This window comes from Labrus mixtus, chromosome 15 (assembly GCF_963584025.1).
Source record: "Labrus mixtus chromosome 15, fLabMix1.1, whole genome shotgun sequence".
Taxonomy (NCBI): domain Eukaryota; kingdom Metazoa; phylum Chordata; class Actinopteri; order Labriformes; family Labridae; genus Labrus; species Labrus mixtus.
Genome location: NC_083626.1, coordinates 6,299,739 through 6,318,675, shown reverse-complemented (window position 1 = coordinate 6,318,675; position 18,937 = coordinate 6,299,739). Strand labels below are relative to the sequence as shown.

The window sequence follows — 18,937 nt, the reverse complement described above, 5'->3', positions numbered from 1 at the left end:
GATCTTAGTTTCAGGGCCTTGGCATCTTCTCTGACTTGGCTTACATGAAAGGGAGCCATCTGGTAACAAGTCAAAATGTCTGCTGAGAAAAAGTAGGTCCAAACTGGAGCTGAAATAATTCACCTTTTATTTATAATAATTTAATCCTCTCTATTAAACCCTTAACATATTATTTTCAAGTATCACTATTGTTTAAAATAAAAGAACACGATGCTGTAATTGTAGCTCATTGTTTAAAACAAATCGACTTGATTTATCCCTTGACATGTTTCAGTCATGCCCTTGTGAACCTGATGAGCTCTATTTTAACTAAGAAGATATTTTGGTACAAATTGTGTCCTTTATGCATAGCCTAATAAAAACCTGTATGATTATTTAATCTTCTTTGATCTGAATCGGATCAGCTTCCTGGACTGCAGATTCACTTCCACCCACTCAGCAGCATTTTCGGACAGTTTCCATTTGTTGAAACTATTAGTTTGTTCCACCTCTGCCAGAGTATCTGAGGTGTGCTAAAGCAGTTGAAACATTGAAATCAGGGCTCAAAACATTTCTGTTCATTGTGGCTTTTGAGTAAACCACCATGGCCGTTGTTAGAGACATTTTACTGCTTTGTTTTACTTTCAGATTTAAGTAGAAATACTGTTTCTTTTTTTGTTTAGATTTATTTTTGGGCTTTTTATGCCTTGATTGAGATAGTGTAGGACAGTGGATAGAGTCAGAAATCAGGGAAAGAGAGAGAGAGAGAGAGAGTTGGCGATGACATGTAGGAAAGGAGCAGGTCAGATTTGAACCCGGAACACCCGCTTCCAGGACCTCTGACCTCCGCATGTGCCCTTACCACTCGGCCACCAGCGCCCCCTGTTTCTTTTTTGGCAATAACTTTTTTTTCTGTATACTTTGAAATCAATGACTTTTATTAAACGTATTTGTATCTGAATCTTCTTTTCATGCTGCTTTTACCTCAACTTTTATTGCCTTAGATTTATTATTATCTTATGAAATGTTTAAAATGCCTTTTGTGCCTATGTGAAGCACTTTGAATTGCCTGGTGTCTGAAAGGTGATATATAAATTAACCAGCCTTATCATAACTATTATTCTCTTAGTGTCATGTCTGGGGATTAGGATATTGGATTTATATTTTCCTGGGGGAAAAAAATCTGTAGAAATAACAATAATCCTCTGTTGTTATTGACAACAGATTATTTGTGTTTGGGTTTGAGCTTTTTATTCGTTTATTTTCTTCGTTTTTTAAAAATTGTGCCCTGTAATTTGTAGGAATAACCATAGACTGTAAATATTAAGGGGAACAGACTGTAGTCGGAACCATTGTACGACACGCTGTTTCTTCGACCTCCTTACGATGCTACACTTCAGGCGGAGGAAATGGCGCCCGTCAGGTGCAGCAGGGTTTACAGTGGCCAGCCAGTCAAGTACCCTCGAAGCTGACACGTAAGCTAACTCACCTCCTCTGCCCTCACCTGGCTCAGCGTACACACAAAGTATGTTTTTAAGCGGAGAGAGACGCAGAGTTAGTCGGATGGTGAAGACGTAACAGGTAAGAGCTGCAGGAAGACATTATCCCTGTTCTGACAGCGTTAGCTCCACGGCTAGCCACTTAGCTTTAATCCCATAATCTCAGTAGGTAGCCTGAGGTTGTTCGCCCCCTCCTGGGTCCGGTGCCCTTTAGGAGGTGGCATGTGTGTAGGTTTGTTCCGAAAGGACACTCTCCAGAATCTGAGTGTAGGTGGTATTTAAATACAAACCACGTGTGTTGGCAAGTGAAACAATCCACTGTTTGTTCAGAAACCTCCCACTTCAGTCTGAATACACAGAACCAGGCAGCACTGTTAGCCTGTTTTATTTTAACTTACAGCACTGAGTCAGTGGGAGAAACTACAGACTGCTTTGTTATGCCCCCTCTAACCAGCTGTGCCTCACAGATAGTTATAATGTATGTCATCATGCAGTCCTAACTTTAAAAGAGGTGATCTTAGACTTATCATTAAAGCATGTTTTAACTTTTATTTAACCAGGAGGAATATATATATTTATACGTATATATACATATATACTGTACATTCTATATATTTTATTATATTAGTCTATATTATATAACATTTCATTATATTTCACTATATTATATTATATTGTATAACTGCACTCTGTGGTACAACACTGCCTCTCTTCTCTGCTGTTTACATGACTTGCTGCTGTTTATCATATCAAGTCACTTTAATCATCACTTGTCACTTTATCTTGTCATTCTCTGTAAATACTGCCTCAACTCCCTGCATAGTTAACTTCATCATTCATTTTGTACTTGTATATACCCCCTGTTTTTATTTTTATTTATCTCATCTATTCTGTTTAATGTGTATTTTTGAGCTTTCTTGTCTGTGCTGCTGCAACGCCCAAATTTCCCCTCTGGGGATCAATAAAGTATTATCTTATCTTATCCTAAATCTCCTTTTCAAGTTTGTGTCTGGGCCAAGACAAAACAGCAGCCCAATTAACAGAGAGACAACCAATGTGCAGCCACATATAATATAGATACATAATTATTAAACATTCAAAGACACAACATAACTTATTAAAACAGGAAATATTTGTCAAGATCGCCCAACACCATAAATATATCAGGCAGTTTGATGTGTCTGCCTCCAAGTCATTTGACATCCTCTTAAAAGCATCCAACCAGATCGGCTCATTTCATGTATTTTTGTGATTTGTTCCACTTAAACAACCTTTCCCCCTGTTCAGTTCGGACTTCTGGAAAAGACAGAAAGAAAGGATAATAAGTTCCTGTAACCTTCTGACTGATGTGTGAATGAAGCAGAAATAAAACAGACTTATCGATAAGAATCCAGCAGTGTTTAAGTTGATGTTCGTACAAAGAAGACCATCAAGCGCCTGCAGACAACACACAGTGATGAGGGAGAAAAAAGATTTTCTGTCATCTAGGATGCTGATGTTTCCAGGTTTTTAAGCTTCAATGCTGTCATAGTAAAAAATAAATATATTATTGATGCCTGTTTGAAAATCACAGCAACAAAAATAGAAGTCAAACACACTGCATCATGGGTGATTTCTTGTGCTCAGTCATCAGTTTGCAGGTTCACTCCTTCATTAAAAATGAATATTTTTTTATATAAATGAGGCCACAGTATTGAAGTTTTCCTTGCAGCCCTCATTTTATTAACATGAAATATTACAGTGTCTGTACGGGCTGTGATACATATAAATATGTTCTGTAAACTGTTGCTGATGTGTTTTTTTCCACTGCTGCAGGAAACACCAGGCTGACATTTGGATTATTGCTCTCTCTGTAGACTTCTTGCACAGGAATGGCCAAAGAGCAGAAACAAAGCAGGGCAGAAACATTCGTACTGCACGGCTCAAATGGTCACAATGGCCAACAGTGGCAGACTGCTATGAGTAGCTTGACCGGCCACTCTCCAGGCCAGAACCACACGTCGAGGATGGCCCGCGTTGCCTTGGACGTGAGGCACAAGTGCGCTGCCTATGTGCTCGCACTGAGGCCTTGGAGCTTCAGTGCCTCGCTCACGCCCGTGGCCCTCGGCAGCGCTCTGGCGTACAAACTGGATGGCTCTGTGGACTTGGTCGTCCTCATGGTGTGCGCGGTGGCTGTCCTCGTGGTCCACGGGGCGGGAAACCTTGTGAACACCTACTATGACTTCTCCAAAGGGATCGACCACAAGAAGAGTGACGATAGGACTCTTGTGGATGAAATCTTGGCGCCGCAGGATGTTGTCATGTTCGGTGCATTGTTATATTCCTTGGGGTGCTTGTGTGCCACTCTGCTCTACTTCCTGTCTACCCTGAGACTGGAGCACCTAGCCCTTATTTACTTTGGTGGACTCTCCAGCTCTTTTTTATACACTGGAGGTGAGTAATATATGACCCTAACTCTCTTGGATTGCTCCTTTGATGTGCAACTGCTGTCCCAGTCAATTAAACCACCGACACATCACAGATTTTATGTTTCACCTGGCATTGCTTACATGTCGGTGGCTCCAGATGCCCACAATCGTTGGCAATATAAAGATTGGAACCTGTGTAAGAAGCCAGGAAAGTGCAGGCAGCACATTCATGTTTCCCATAGTGTTCACTCTCTCATGTGTTTTTACAAAAACAAACACTGCTAAGCACATCTTTCCCTGGACAGAGTATGTACTCACTACAGTGGAAAGATCAGTTCACCCAAAACGGAACATTTCTACGTCACCATTTAGGGCAAATAGTTTGGATTCATGCTGTTATGGCCGCAACAAAATAAACATTTAGGTCAACCCTGTGATGAGAAAAAAAAAAAAAGAGAAAAAGATGCCATACCTGAGACACAGTTTTATTAACAAAGCGCCATGAAATCACAAAAACTCAGAGTCTCGAGTGCAGGCCTGAGAAAACACTTAAAATTGGACAGGCTCCAGGCCAACCACACAAGGGCTTCTAAGCGTCATCCAAAGGACAACTGGACTTGGTTGAAGATCTTGAGGACGTTTCACCTCCCCCCCCCGAAAGGCTGCTTTAAGAACTGAACTGAACTGAACTGAACTGAAGCAGCCTTTCTGAGGAGAGGTGAAACGTCCTCAAGATCCAAGTCCAGTTGCTTTTGGATCGAAGTTCAAATGTTCCATGACCTGGATGACTGAGAACCAACACAGACCCACAAGTGCTAGTCAGACCAAGAACCCTTTTAAACTATTAAACCAGAGTGTGAACTAAACTAAGAAAGAAACATGAGACTGGACTACAGACCTTCATCCTCAGAAAAGAGAGAATTGGAAAAAAAAAACAAAGAGGAGAGAGAGAATAACAATGTCAAGGATTTGAGATAGTGACCTCTGAAAGTCTTCTTCCAATCTTAAAAAGTGGAGGTGCCTTTCATTTGTACTTTCTCAAAGCACTGAAATGTCTAATGTGAAACCTTCTGCAGCACTGTGCCTGTAATTCATGGCTAGATAACCAGTGAAGACATGTTGTAACATTGCTTTCAGCAGGCGGAGTTGTCAGCATAAACTGTTCCTCTTATATCTTATGGCCAACTCTTCCAGCTACAAGTTAGGTATTTTTTGGGGGGAACTGTCCATTTAAGGCAGTGTGTGTATTTTTCAGACATGACACTGATGTGCTACATTTCTTCATGAGCTGAAGTTCTTCTCTGAAAGAAGAGCAGAGTCAGTTCATAACCGTCTGAGTGTAGAGGGCACATCTTCCATCAGAATTTCATTTTTAAAAGCAGTCACATTTTGATGCTTCTTTTATTAATTGGGTCTTTGGCAGATATTACGTTGGTGTGTTTATATAAAAATCTCTGCCTAACATAGATTTATACAAAAGGAGATTTATAGAGGAACTCAGCCGTCACTCATTCAGAAAGGTTTATTATTTATTTGTAATTGTTACGATTACCAAAGATCATCAGATGCCACTAATAATAAATACTCTATAGTTTGTTTCTCAAAAGTGGGCAATTTTTTAAAAGCATAGACAAGATTTTCTTCAGATTTAACCTTTAGTTCAAAATTTCACATGAAAATCCTTCTAACAGTGTGTTTATCTGACGTCTGCAGAGGAGAAGGTTCAGCACCAACAGAGAGGAGAGATGTCCTTTATTTCAGATCTCCAAACACAGTGTCCAAACAGCACGCTGCGTTAGATATCGATGATAGTGATTGTGATCACATGTTAGCTGTACGTGTGATTATGTGGTATTTGACCGCACTTTGTTGACCAGTTAAAGGAGTATGAGGTCACACCAAGACCATCCTCATTTCTATAGCACCAGATCATAACAAATTATTTCTCAGTAGACTTTTACAAAATCCACCCTGAGCAAAACATTGGCAACATTCAGCAAAGTCGCAGCGGCAATGAAAACCTCCTATTAGTGCATGTAGGCGGCAACCCTGGGTAGAACCGGACTCATGCTGAACAGCCAATCTGTCACGACTGTTTCAGGCGAGAGAGAGAGAGAGAGAGAGAGAGAGATAAAAACGGAGCAACAGCGTCATTAAACAGAAAAAACAAAGTGCAGGCCTCTATTGTAGCTCCAAAGTGACGTTTCAAGCAGTGCCGCTCTTTATCCGACCTAAATAGCCATTAAACACACCATCTTAAAACACACACTACAAAGTCTTATAACAAAATCATACTTCAATATGCACGTAATGTAGGTTTGGTATCTTCAGCCAAAGACATCAAGAATAAGACTGTTGAGAAAGACTCTCGACAGTTGGTTTAAAAAAGCGAAATGTCTCTTTTCTCTCTTTTCCTCAGGCATCGGCCTGAAGTATGTCGCTCTGGGAGACGTGGTCATCCTCATCACCTTCGGCCCGCTGGCGGTCATGTTTGCTCATGCGGTGCAGGTGGGCTATCTCTCCGTGCTGCCGCTGGTGTATGCCGTCCCGCTGGCCCTCAACACAGAAGCCATCCTCCACAGCAACAACACCAGAGACATGGACTCAGACAAGCAGGCGGGCATCGTCACCCTGGCCATCCTCATAGGCCCCACGCTGTCCTACATCCTCTTCAACCTGCTGCTCTTCATCCCCTACGTGCTCTTCTGCATCCTCGCCACCCGTTACACCATCAGCATGGCGCTGCCTCTGCTCACGCTGCCCATGGCCTTCCCCCTGGAGAAGCAGTTCCGCAGCCGATGCTACGCCAAGATCCCCCAGAAAACAGCCAAGCTCAACCTGCTCATGGGACTTTTCTACGTGTTCGGGATCATTCTGGCTCCTCCTGGCAGCTTGCCGCTCCTGTGATGATTTAGCTTTCAAATTCAAAAATGTCGTTTTAATACAGACTAGTTTATGTACTATTTGTATTTGTACAAAGCTTTGTGAGGGTTTTCATTGGCTTTAATTTATTGTCTAATTTATATGTTGAACAGAGACTTAGTTTAGGTCCTCCTCTGACACTGAAGGTGTAATCGGACTCATTCTTTTTCCAGTATTAAGTTCGCTGTAACATGTTGCTTAAAGTAAGAAATGTTGGTGTCACAGTGTAGAGGTAGACAACATTTTCATCATGTAAGAGCAGACAATAAACCTTCTGATGCCATTACTGTTGTGTCAGACACTGACAGCTTAAAACATCACTAAAGCATAATTTCTAAATTCTCAACATTATACTTTGTACGGTACACACCGCTAAAGTTGTTTCTTTTTTTTATGTTTCATTTTCATGTTTCATTTTGGAGAGCCAAATAGTATTTTATTTGATTGTAATAAAACTCACAGATGCTGATGTACCGTGTCTTTAATTTGGAACAAACGCTGTCAACTCTTTTTTCAATCTGAATAAATATTAGAGTTTTTAATAAGATAAGATAAACCTTAATAATCCTGTGAGGGGAAATTCAATATTACACTTTGTTATTGAACATGCTACACACACAGGTTGAAATAAAGACCTGCACAAACAGGATCCTATGGACATGCACTGATGGAGAGATGTCAGAGAGAGGGCTGCACACAGCGAGCGCTCCTGAGCTGGTAGGCTTTCAGTGCCTTGCTCAGGGGCACCCCAGCAGTGCTTAAGCAGTGAACTGGCACCTTTCCAGTTACCAGTTACCAGACCAGTTACCAGTCTTGGTCCGCATTGAGACTTCTCTCAGCGATCCTCTGGTTCCCAACCCAAGTCCCTACAGCCTGAGCTACAGCCACCCCAGCATGTAGTATCCTAAATTACGAATATAATGTTGATTGTTAAGAAGATAGAGTATTGTATCATGAAGTTGTGACACATGCATTAGACATAAGGAACAACCCATTAGCATTTAAAATGAGAGTTAAATGTCCGGTGTGATGGATTGAAAATGGAAACTTGGACCTGTTCTTAATAATACATTTTATTTTAAACCAAAACGGAAGAATCAAGTGTAACGGATTCATCAAGGTTGGCAAGTGTTAATAACCACACATAACTAACACATGTTCACATTCTCATCCAGGTGGTGAACATATACAAGGACTTGTCTTTGTGTTTTGATACATAACAACAATACTAAATCAGTAAACAACATGACTTTTGTCTTAAAGAAATCAATGCAAATACAGAAAAAACGGTTAATAAAATACTCACTCAAGTGCAAAGAAGAGCTGTTATTGAATATGTTACCAGGGAGTGTTCAGACGTTTACAGAAGACAACACAGGGAAATAAGAGATAATAAATAAAATACTTTATACAGACGTTTCTCTTGTGTTGAAGACAGAAGCACAAAATAACACGGACCAGAAGCAGGTTAGATAAATCTGTTGTGTTTTTACTACTCCAGTTATTTCTTTGTGTCTCCAAATTTATAAAGGGAATAAACGCCACAGGAAATTATTTTATTTCCGTTTTATTTCAGTTAGTTGGTTTTTACACAATCTGTGACGTGAAGCATAACTTGAACCCCACTTTCCCTTTTCAGTCACAGGGTTACTTATTTCATTTGAATCAAGCAGTGTCCAATCTATATAGATGAAACAGAAGCCAATAAGGGGTTAGAGATTAAACAAGGGAAAGTATGTACACTCCCTGCATTCAAAAGTCTGAAAGTGATTGTGCTACTTCCAATGTCATTAAAACGAAAAAAATGTTTAGAAGCAGAAATATTATAAAAATACCTTTTCCATACTCGCTTTGGTGTTGCAGGGTCTCTCCCAGCAGGGGGCGGTACTGGACAGCCATTTAGCCAGCCTACATGGAAACCTTCACAGGTTCTCTGTAATTCACGTTAAATGCTCTGTCTGCGGGGTCAGAAATATCATCCCAGATCCTTTTATTCATTCTGTGTTTTTATTTATATCATTGTCTTTATAATAAATCAATTCCAGCTAATATAAACGGTCATGTTCACTATACAACAACTGTGGTTCAAAAGACTATTAAAGTATGATACTGTTCATGTCATCTTGTGGTTTGTCTTCAAAAAACACTCAAACTTATAAAACCAACATGATATATCACTAAAGGATGATACCATTTGTGTTTTGTTGAAATATTTACCTGACTTTGCTGAGTGTCCTATAAATTACTCTTAAGCACAAATATTAGATTTATTTTTTAACATCATTGTTTGTGAACATTTGAGAAGCACATACCGGCATAAATGTAGTTAATCTTAATGATTACCTGGTTTCTCACTGTGTGTGTTTGGGATTTTCTGAAGGTGTTTGTTTTCACCTATCACCCTTAGACATGTTGAACAGATAATTACCACTCTGATGCTGTAAATATTGTAAAAAGTCTAATAAAAAGATCAAAGAGACAGTTCATATCGGCCTATGTCTGTGTTCTTTATTTAACTTCATTATAAAAAAACGATTAACTGCTAAAGGGCAATAGAGGCTTGTTTGCAATTTCAAGGGTGACATTTGTGCTCTTGTAATAATTTTCCATTTCCATATAAAAGAAACTCCTCATTGACCCGTATCTTCTTTGGTTTATTGATTTTAACTGATTTGTAAAGATTACTATTTTGACTATTTTTAAATTACAATGTTGATAACTAAAATTCTACTACCTTGTAGGTTATGTTCCCAGTGTACGAGTTGTTCCTATTGTTATTCAGTATATCAAGCATTTATTTAAATAGTTATATGCCCTGTTTATCCCTTATCCCTGTTATCTTGCTGTACTTATCTTGTTGTAGCCTACTTATCTTTTTATAACTCATCACTAACATAGTTTACAGTGAGAATACTTCCTCTGCGGCATGAGAAGGGGGATCAAACATGTGTCACAATTCTCAAGTGAAAAACAAATAGTTTATTTTATATAATGTATGTAGAAGTAAACTTTGGTTGTTTATGTAATTTATTTATAAATGTAATCTGTGAGTGTTTTTCCAAGCAGGGATTTACTTAGACTGAACAGAAAGGCATACTAACAGTAATGGAGAAACGTTATGTGGCCTACATTTTTTTATTACTTTTGTGATTAATGTATTTCTAATAATCTTATTTTGCGTCGCATTGAAAATAGTGGCACCTAGATAACATTTGTATTCAATATAACTCAAAAGGAGGTGCAAAGACTATTCTAGTCTACCTCTGAGTGTTTTTTTTCTGCGTCTGGGGTAATCGAAATCAAACCTATCGAGTTGAGTTCAGGTTGAGTTGTGATTATTCCGAGGAGCACTTGAAGGCAGCATTAGTAGTGACGCAATGCATGGGCGTGTTGTCATGGCTGTGGACTGCAAAACCTTCAGATATAGTAAATGCTTATTTGTCCTAAAATAGGCAATGTCCGCGTTAGTTGTGGACGGCAACATGGAATTATTTTCTACCACAGAGTAAACACTCGTGACAGAGGCCCGGTAAGTAGCTACAACGTGACATAAGTTATTTTTATATCAATAAAGGGTGGACAAACATGCGTTAGCTAGCTAGCGTGGACGTTAGACAAGCTAGTGCCGCTCGCCACGCAGACCTGTGTGCACAATTGTAACTATTTTATGTTTTTGTCATAATAATGATGTCATACCATTAATTGCTTCTTATATATTTACATCCGATGCACAATGCACCGGTTCTTTTCGATGAAGCTAACAAGTCAAATTTCCTGTCAAAGATATGGATCAGAATATATTTTTATCATGGTGGTTTTAGGAGATTTAACTAATATGAAGTGTTAGCTGCTACTTTGTCGTCTCTTACATAAAATACTGGTGGTTATATGTTTGCTGTTTAACCTATAGGTTTTTGTCCTTCAATATGGTACAAGAATTTCCCTTTAAATTATATAAGGGGCCTTCAAAACAACCGGGTTCTACATTTGGATGATTTTTTTGAACGATGTTTGGTGGTGACGTTTTCTCCTCATTACTGTACAAGCAGGGTCAGTGTTATTACTCATGGTTGTTTGGGTGTTCCTGTCATCATTGGTCAAGTTATTAGTAGGTACTTTACATTATGTTGTACAGAGGGAACAGCCATTGTCCCCCTGGCTTAATCTTAAGAAACTCTAAAGCATCAATGAAAGAAACACTGCTGGAGGACAACTTGTCGTCACTGGGTCCTTTAATGTAGCACAGGACTGGCATGTGTTGGAGTTCTGACTGTAGTTGATACATGAGACCTCACATTTACACCTGTCATGTCTCTGGTCATTTGGTGGTGATGAAGCCGAGCCCAGCAGCAGCTGCCTCACACACTGGAGCTGCAACTGGTCACAGTCAGGACTGCTGTCAGCCACACCCACTTTGAGAGCAAAGTTTATCTGTGTTTCTTTGTCTTGATGTCCCTTCTTGACTCCACAAATCTAAAACACAATGATCGAGCTTGAAGTGCTGACTCACACCACAGTGACTAGCAGTGTGTCAAAGATTGATTGCTATTTCGAAAGAAATGGGGAGAATATTGCGTGGAAGTTCTCCAGGTAAGACTTTTTTTTACACTTGGAATAACTTTTAAAAATGGTGTACATCTGCGTTCATCCCTCTGTTTGCAATTTAGAGGCAGTTGTGGAAAAAACCTGGGGCCTTTTTTTGTTTGTGTTTGTATTTTAGTGTGTAATCTCTGAGGAGACCTTTTCTCATAAATTCTTGTTGCGCTTTTGTCTCAGAGCGTGTTTCTTGTTAACTGATGAGACTTTAGGCACAAACACTCTCTACATACATCGACTCTGTGTCGGGCATTTTCTGTAGACATGATCCAGTTTTAACACAACAAACTTCTATCTAAAGGCGCACGTTTATCAAATAGCCTGTAGATTACAGACCACCCCTATTTTGAGTTAGGACTGTGAAGTGGTTTTCACATCACCTGAAACCCCCAGTGTGATTATTGAGAAAATATCAAGTTTAAATTCATATTGAAAAAATCATTCTTTGGCTGAAACACTGGTGTATGGAGAGCTTAAGAGTATGTGTCACCATGGTAGATAAACATTTTTAAGGACTAATAAGTGAGATATCTTCTGATTTAAATCATTAAAATAAATCCTACTGTATCAACAAGAAACATGATATGTGGAAGTGCTGTCTTCTCTGACAACAGTGCAGCAGCCAGTAAGTCCTCCGGCTAAGTTTCAATTCCAGTCTTGTTTTTTGTTTGGACCAGAAGAAGTAGGCGGTTTTTAAGGCATCCCCACGAGGCTGTTTGGGACGTCCCTCGGTTTGCCCGGCAAATGGCAAACCAAAAGGTGTTGCTGCGATCGAAGTGGGCAAACGAACTGAAGGAGCAAATACATTTAATTTAATTTTTGTATATAAACAAGTAAAGCTTACTTGTGAGAATGCTTTCATTTAACATATGGAGGCTTGCTGGCCAATGGTTTAAAACCATTTTAATGCAGATAAACCTACCCCTACCTATCGGGCTACCTCGGATGAATTAGTGCCAATTAAGTGGTGCAACATTTAAAAAAATGTATATATTGTCTTCATTTCGTCCTTACTGAGGCGCTTTCTTCAGGATCATTCTTGATTTCCCTTTTTAGAAAACAATATGCAGGTAAAGAAGTTTTGTATCTATGCTGTCCTTAACAGTGTGTTAACCTCTCAAGATGGGAGACTGCTACTGACTTACAGTTTCTATTCCAGGATCTTTTCAGTTGTCATATACAAGTGTTGTTGTAATTACAAAGATGGAAGTTTAAGTTGCAATGTATTCAGATGTTCTACAATTTGTCCCTCCCAGATACCAATAACGTTATCTGAACTTGAGTATTCATTGATAGGTACTGCACCGATAATACATATTCAGATCATTTCTTCACAGCGAGAAACTTCCTGTTTGAATGTTAATGAATCACTTTAATTATTGTGTGGCCCACACCCAGTGAAACACATTTATTAAATAAGAAGAAAATGCATACATTGGACTACTTTATTATTTAGTTTGTGAATTAGTTATAACTAAAAAAATATATATAAAATGAATTTACACTCATGAGGAATACATTTTGGGCATCTCTTTTTTTAGTCTTGAGATCACAAAACGTGCACAACTGCTTTATTAATGTATAACCAGTATTAACACTGGATACTTCTATTTTAGAGATGAGTTCTATGTAAATCCATTCAAACCCAGGAAAAGCTTTGAATGATGAACACAAAGAATCTTACACTTAAAAACAAACAGAGCATCAAGAAACAGGCTGAGCCATATGAAGGTGCATCTCGCCTAGCAGCCCCTCTCATGATTTGTCCGTGAATGAGACTCTGAGCATCATGAATTGCTGTCATTTAGCTAGCTTATTGGAGCCAATAAAAAATCCATTTGGATTGGTGTAAAGACCAAAATGTTCGCTCTTACCCAATCCAGAATTCTTGGCAAAGGTAGTATCATTCAGATAATAATTAAGTGTGATACACTAAATAAATGTAAATCATTTCTGATGTGTGTTGGGTGGATTAGATTTATATGTAGGTGAGGTAATAGTTGAAGTATGGGGCTTTAGCCTGAGAGGCAAGGATTGCATGCTTGTAGTGCAGACCAGAGTACGTGGAGCAGGACCAGAACTGTGAGTGTTTGTCTTGGATTTTGTAGTCCTAAGCATGTTTGCAGTTCCCTCTAGTCTTTTGTAATATACCAGAGGTTTCACACAATGCTTGCTTGCTTACCTGCCAGAATGATTGGTGGATCAGACACACCTTGCAGCTATATCCCAGTGTCTAAGCTTTGTGTTCTTTCCCTGGTTGCATCAAGCCGTATTTGAACAGTCATCTCAGGTTGATGATGATGATGATGATGATGATTGTGTGTGTGTGTGTGTGTGTGTGTCACTGTCTGTTGGAAGCTGTCTGAATGTATGCCTCTTTTTTAGTCTATTTTGAATTTCCCTCGGGATCAATAAAGTATCTATCTATCTATCTATCTATCTGTCTAGTCTTTTTTAGGAGCTACACCAACCAGTCTATTACACAGACAGCAGCAGCTTTGTTTACAAGATGGGAGAGTGGTCTAATAAACTTCATTACAAGCTTGTGTCTCAACCACTTCCTAAGCTCCTGTTCATTCATTGGCCATTCATGTGCTGGCAATACCATCTGTACATTCATGGGTGTGCGCCAGCATCAACAGAATGCCATTTTGGCTTCATTTTTAAACCATATTGTTAATGTCACCCACAGCTGCGGTCACATTAAGGAGTATTGTTCAAGGCAAAGGAAAGCATTGGGACACACACACACACACACACACACACAGACAAAAAACACACTGTCTCCATCTCTTCCCTCTTTTCTCTGTGAGTCTGGAGGAGACCGTGGCCAGCTCATCAGCAGCAGTTGCACAAACCAGTTTGCGACTAAAAATGAGGATCATGGCAGGTGCCCATTCATCAAAATCTCCTCCAACCCCACCCCTTTTTTCTCCCTTAGCCCCCCTCAACATCCCCAAAAAATAGCAACACCAAGACCCTCCCCCTGGAACGTATTGCCCCTCCCCCTCCCCTCTGTCCTGTGCCTGTCTGCTCATTGGCAGCAGAGCGAACAGTGTCCCTGCAGGCTATGAAAGAGGGCTGTACATCCTTATGTAGAGCGTGATGCGCATGTGTTCCTACATATTGATCTGTAAACAGCAGCGTGTGTCAGCTTCACACGCATGGTACTGACACTTGCGTCACCTGGTGATGGATTATAGCATCAGAGGAGTCCTATGCGGAGCAAGGACCCATTTGGCTGTTTTTATGTGAGGACGTGGGAACGTCAACCTGAATGCAGCGCTCATCGCGAAACAGCCGCTCTCCCTGGCCATCCTCCTCCCTCTCCTCTCCTCTACTCCTCCACGGAGGTAATCCTTGCTGACACAAGGCACAAAAGACTAAATGCTGGCTGCATCCTCCAGCAGCAGGGCTCTCTCCTCATCCTCATCTCCTCATCATGGCCAGGCTGTTCGCTAGCACAGCAGGATGCTATTTCTCTAAGACTGCTTAATACTGTCGATCTCATCTCTGGAATACCGGCCTGGCTGCCGTCCTCCTCCGCCCCCTGTATCTCCTCCTCCTCCTCCTCCTTGGCCAGTTCATTCAGGGAGCACATCAGCACAGGACTTCAGCCCGGAGGAGGCATTTTTTGTATTATTTTTTATCTTGATGGAATCTGGTTGGATTCTGGTAGGACCGCTGGTTCCTTTTTTTTTTTTTCAGCATCTGATGCATTTACTTAGCAGGACGTAGGAGCTTCCTCCTCTTCTTCCCTATTTTTTTACATCTCCGTTTTCACCCTGCTGCACATCACTAAACAAGCAGGTAAACCAGCTAAACTGGGCATGCTTTATTCATCAAGTGATGCCATTTCAGTCCTTTTGGATATTGCTAGCATGTATTTTTTGCAATACAATGAAATCAGTAAAGTGATGCTTTAATATTTTAAGATATAACAGTGTTTTTGCAGGTATCATCTTTTAGATTGATAAAATAAGCGTTTCTAATTTCACATTTGTCAAACTGTGTCCTCCTTTTTTAAACGAAATACAGCTACTTCTATTTTGAATGTGGCCAACATTTTAGCTCATACACTGTTTGCTTACAAGGAAAGTAATCGCAAGGACAACATGCATGCAGCCGGTATGTATCCATGACCATGCTGCTACAAATGTGCCACATGTGATTGCAGACTGTAGTAAAGCTAAGCACTCAGGCAGACATCTGGCTGGCTTGCTGTAGCTGTTTGTGTAACAGACCGGTGGTGATTAAAAGTGACAAAAATAGGCCCTGAGATGCAGACACAGCAATAATGTTACAAGTTTGTCGATGTCAAAGCAATTTAGGGCTGTGAATATGTAAGAATATGACAGGAGGAGTTACAATTCCATAAATTGTTGTATTTTAAGTAAGGTGATTTAGGGTGTCCTCTATGACCTTACCTGACACACATTATAGGTCTGTGTTCTTTGCGTTAACATTCATAATTTGCACTGCTCTCTCCCTGTCTTTGTTAAAATTGTAACATTGGATTGAGGAGTACGATGGGATCCAGCACTGCGATCTAGTGAACAGAGCTTTGATACACAAACCACCTAGAGTTGGGACAAAATACAGATACTGCAATATCGCTGTCCTGACTCTTGTGATATCAAGTCGCTAGTGCAAAATATAGTGATCTAAACTCAAATTGCACTCACCATGCCAATACTTCATGACTCCTCTTGGTGGCGATTATGACCCGAATGAGGGGAACATGAAGAGAAGTTGACCAGAGAAGACGCTGACAGTGGTAAAAAAGACTAAGATAATGGGGTAATGTCAGACAGGGGTAAAAACAGTGAAAGAGCAGTTGGCTTTAAAATCGGCATCCACGATAAACAAACTAGTGGACAAACACTCCTCGTTCTCTGCCTCACATCTTACGAGCTTCATCCCTGACACATGTTCTGCAGGTGATCAGAGAGAGAGAGCGAGAGCGAGAGAGAGAGAGAAACGTGCGTCCCTCCTGTTAATGTTTGCTGAACAACTCCTGAAGTTTTCCGAGCAGGCTGCATGTGTGAACAGAGTCAACAGCCACTATTTTAAATCAGACTTTATCCAGATTTGCTGCCAGCCACCTAGTGTTTTTTCTGCAGAATGCCTGAGCGAGGTGATGTGAGAACGCAGCAGGATATTATCGGGAGACTTCACCCTGTGATCGGTGCGCGACCGTAGACCGTATGCACGCAACTGTTGCGATCTCCTTGCACGTTATCAAACTGTGACATTATGTTTACTTTTCACTATGTTCTTATCCACTCTCTTGTTGATATTGTGATCTGTTGCTTCGTCCACCAATTCTTCTTCGTTCTTTTCACATCATGTCTTGTTTCAGGACACCCCCCGCCCCCTCTCATGTCCGACAGGCATCGTCTCCCGCTGTGAGGTGCATGTGTGAACAACCAGAAAAGGAGGATTTCAGGGGAAGTCTTCCTGAAATTCCCTAGAAACGGCTTTAGTTTTGTGTTTTGTTTAAAGTACGCTAAATAGCTAACTAACAAGCCTGGTCCACACGAGTATCACCTGATAACCCGATATCAAGTGAAAAATGTTCAAAATGAGTAACGTTATTTGTATAAAACACACTGCTGATGGTAAGCCTAATGTCAAAAGATCAGATATACAGACGTAGAAAATGGTAGGAGGCGTGCCGGACTGAGTGGATGAAGAGAGACAATTAAGTAGGGAACAAAGCCCAATAAATAAACTGACCTATTGTTAATAGACTATACATTTGGTAATGTATTTCAATGTTTTTAATAGCCTACAAGGTAGCCACCTCCACAGCTTATTCTGTGGGAATCACTGCTTTGATTTAATATTGATTTAATCCCACAAAACACAAGACCACAGTTAATGTATCAACTTTTTAAAGAATCTCTTTTTGCATGTTGTACTGTATTGGTAGCCTATCTGCAGCATGTTTAAGGCCCATGTTAAGACATTTCAGTCTATTAGAGTAGACAGTGGTTACAGTGCTGTGAGAGTCACTATCAAACAGATTTTAATCAGACATTGTAATATAGGATTAATTTAAGGAGAATGATTGTATGGCAGAGGATACAGTACTGATTTACATCTCTCAGCACTGAGTGAAATGATCCTCTCTGGGGTAGCCTTGATAAGAATGAATAGCCTGAGAAGTGATCAAGGTTTCATCACACTACTGGTTATGTAACACGACTCTACCCCGTCATTATACAAAGTAATGTCTTCATTTTAAGGTCATGTTTCACACAGTCATGTTACAAAAGTGAGCACCACTCTTCTGTGAATTGTCTCTCACTCAGCCAGCGTGTTATTTTCAGATAAGGCATCAGGCTTGTCCAGTCCTTGAGTAACATCTGTCACAAACCATACAGAGGAGAAAAGAACCACATGTTCCAAAACAAAGAGCAAAGTTCACAGCAAACCAAATACTGCAAATGAGCCAAAAAGGGTTCACTCCCCCCGTTAGCCTGATGACTGCTTCATAGCTCTCAGGTTTTCAGATGGTCCTGCTGGTTGATCTGGGATAGTATCAGTGTGAGGGGGCACACTGGAATCAGACGGACGCCAACATGTTCAAAAGTGGGCTGAAGATCATGGGGAGTGAGTATTTTAATCCAGCGTATTTTAGCATGATGTTCTCAGCACAGTGGCATCATATGTCCAGTGTTCTTAGAGCAAGAGAGTTTGCTGTGGTGGAGTTTTTGCAAAAGGCTGCAGGGGTGAAGTTTGCTGATGGGAACAATTCTGACGGTATCAAGTTGCTTTTTAAATCTGTTGTTGCAGCCTTTACACTTTGTAAGGTTGCCTTTGGACAAAGCTGACGAGACAAGAAATAACTGAAGATGTCAGTGCGGTACATTTTGAGCTTGTTGTAATATTGTTTAATAAAGGGTGATCACTATGAAATATTTTGCCATGCTTTCTTTCTGAGTGATTCCCAGTAACTGATTTAGACGATTAAGAGTTTTATTTGAGGCATGTCCCCCACAGGGAATCTTTCTAAATGTGTTATTTACTCTTATTGATTTTCCTGAAAGTCCTCACTCTGGCAGTGGCCACCAGATCTTTCTGAGGTGAACCAGTTCCAACAGGATTGTCATATTAGGGCTGATGAGGCTTAAGTCAGGAAAAATGCATGTGTGTAGATTTCTGTGGATTGCTGCTAAGCATTAAGGATCTGTTTGCAGTGATACGAAATGAAATTTGCAAACAGCTTCCTTTACCTGGACAATAAAGTTGAGAAACAAAGCAGTCATAGATGTGTCAGAGGACATACAGCCTGAGCGTGCCTTCACACAGTATCTGATTGCACAGGGTCTGCCAATAATAAAACTCCTGAGTCATTTTCCATTTTGAAACTGTTCGCAGTTTGTATATAGGTCAGCCTGTTGTTGGGTGAAGACTTCCTAGTTTGCTATATGTGATAAGTGAAACCTTGAATGTCTGTGGATGGTTTTGTAATTCAATTCTGAATCTTGTCAAACTGAGAGGACTAACAATGGTTCTGTGTTTGTG

The 18,937-nt window shown here is 40.3% G+C and overlaps 2 protein-coding genes across 5 annotated transcripts in view; both read left to right on the top strand.

Moving 5' to 3' along the window:
- The first annotated feature begins 3,275 nt into the window (after window positions 1-3,275).
- Window positions 3,276-7,277, top strand: ubiad1 (UbiA prenyltransferase domain containing 1). The gene is made up of 2 exons (XM_061057387.1): window positions 3,276-3,911; window positions 6,306-7,277. The coding sequence occupies exons 1-2, from the start codon at window positions 3,350-3,352 to the stop codon at window positions 6,791-6,793; spliced, it is 1,050 nt and encodes a 349-aa protein (XP_060913370.1). The 5' UTR covers window positions 3,276-3,349; the 3' UTR covers window positions 6,794-7,277.
- A 2,912-nt stretch (window positions 7,278-10,189) lies between these two features.
- Window positions 10,190-18,937, top strand: part of mib2 (MIB E3 ubiquitin protein ligase 2) — a 50,258-nt gene continuing 41,510 nt past the window's right edge. Inside the window, exon 1 of one of the 4 annotated variants that reach the window (XM_061058714.1) lies at window positions 10,190-10,337. Coding sequence is in view for 2 of the 4 variants with exons in the window: in XM_061058713.1 (XP_060914696.1) it covers window positions 11,368-11,398 (31 nt within the window). In the remaining 2 variants the exon portion in view is untranslated. Of the gene's footprint in view, window positions 10,338-11,276; window positions 11,399-14,475; window positions 15,215-17,874; window positions 18,023-18,937 lie in introns of those variants that run through there. The other 3 variants (XM_061058713.1, XM_061058715.1, XM_061058712.1) reach the window with 3 other exon arrangements.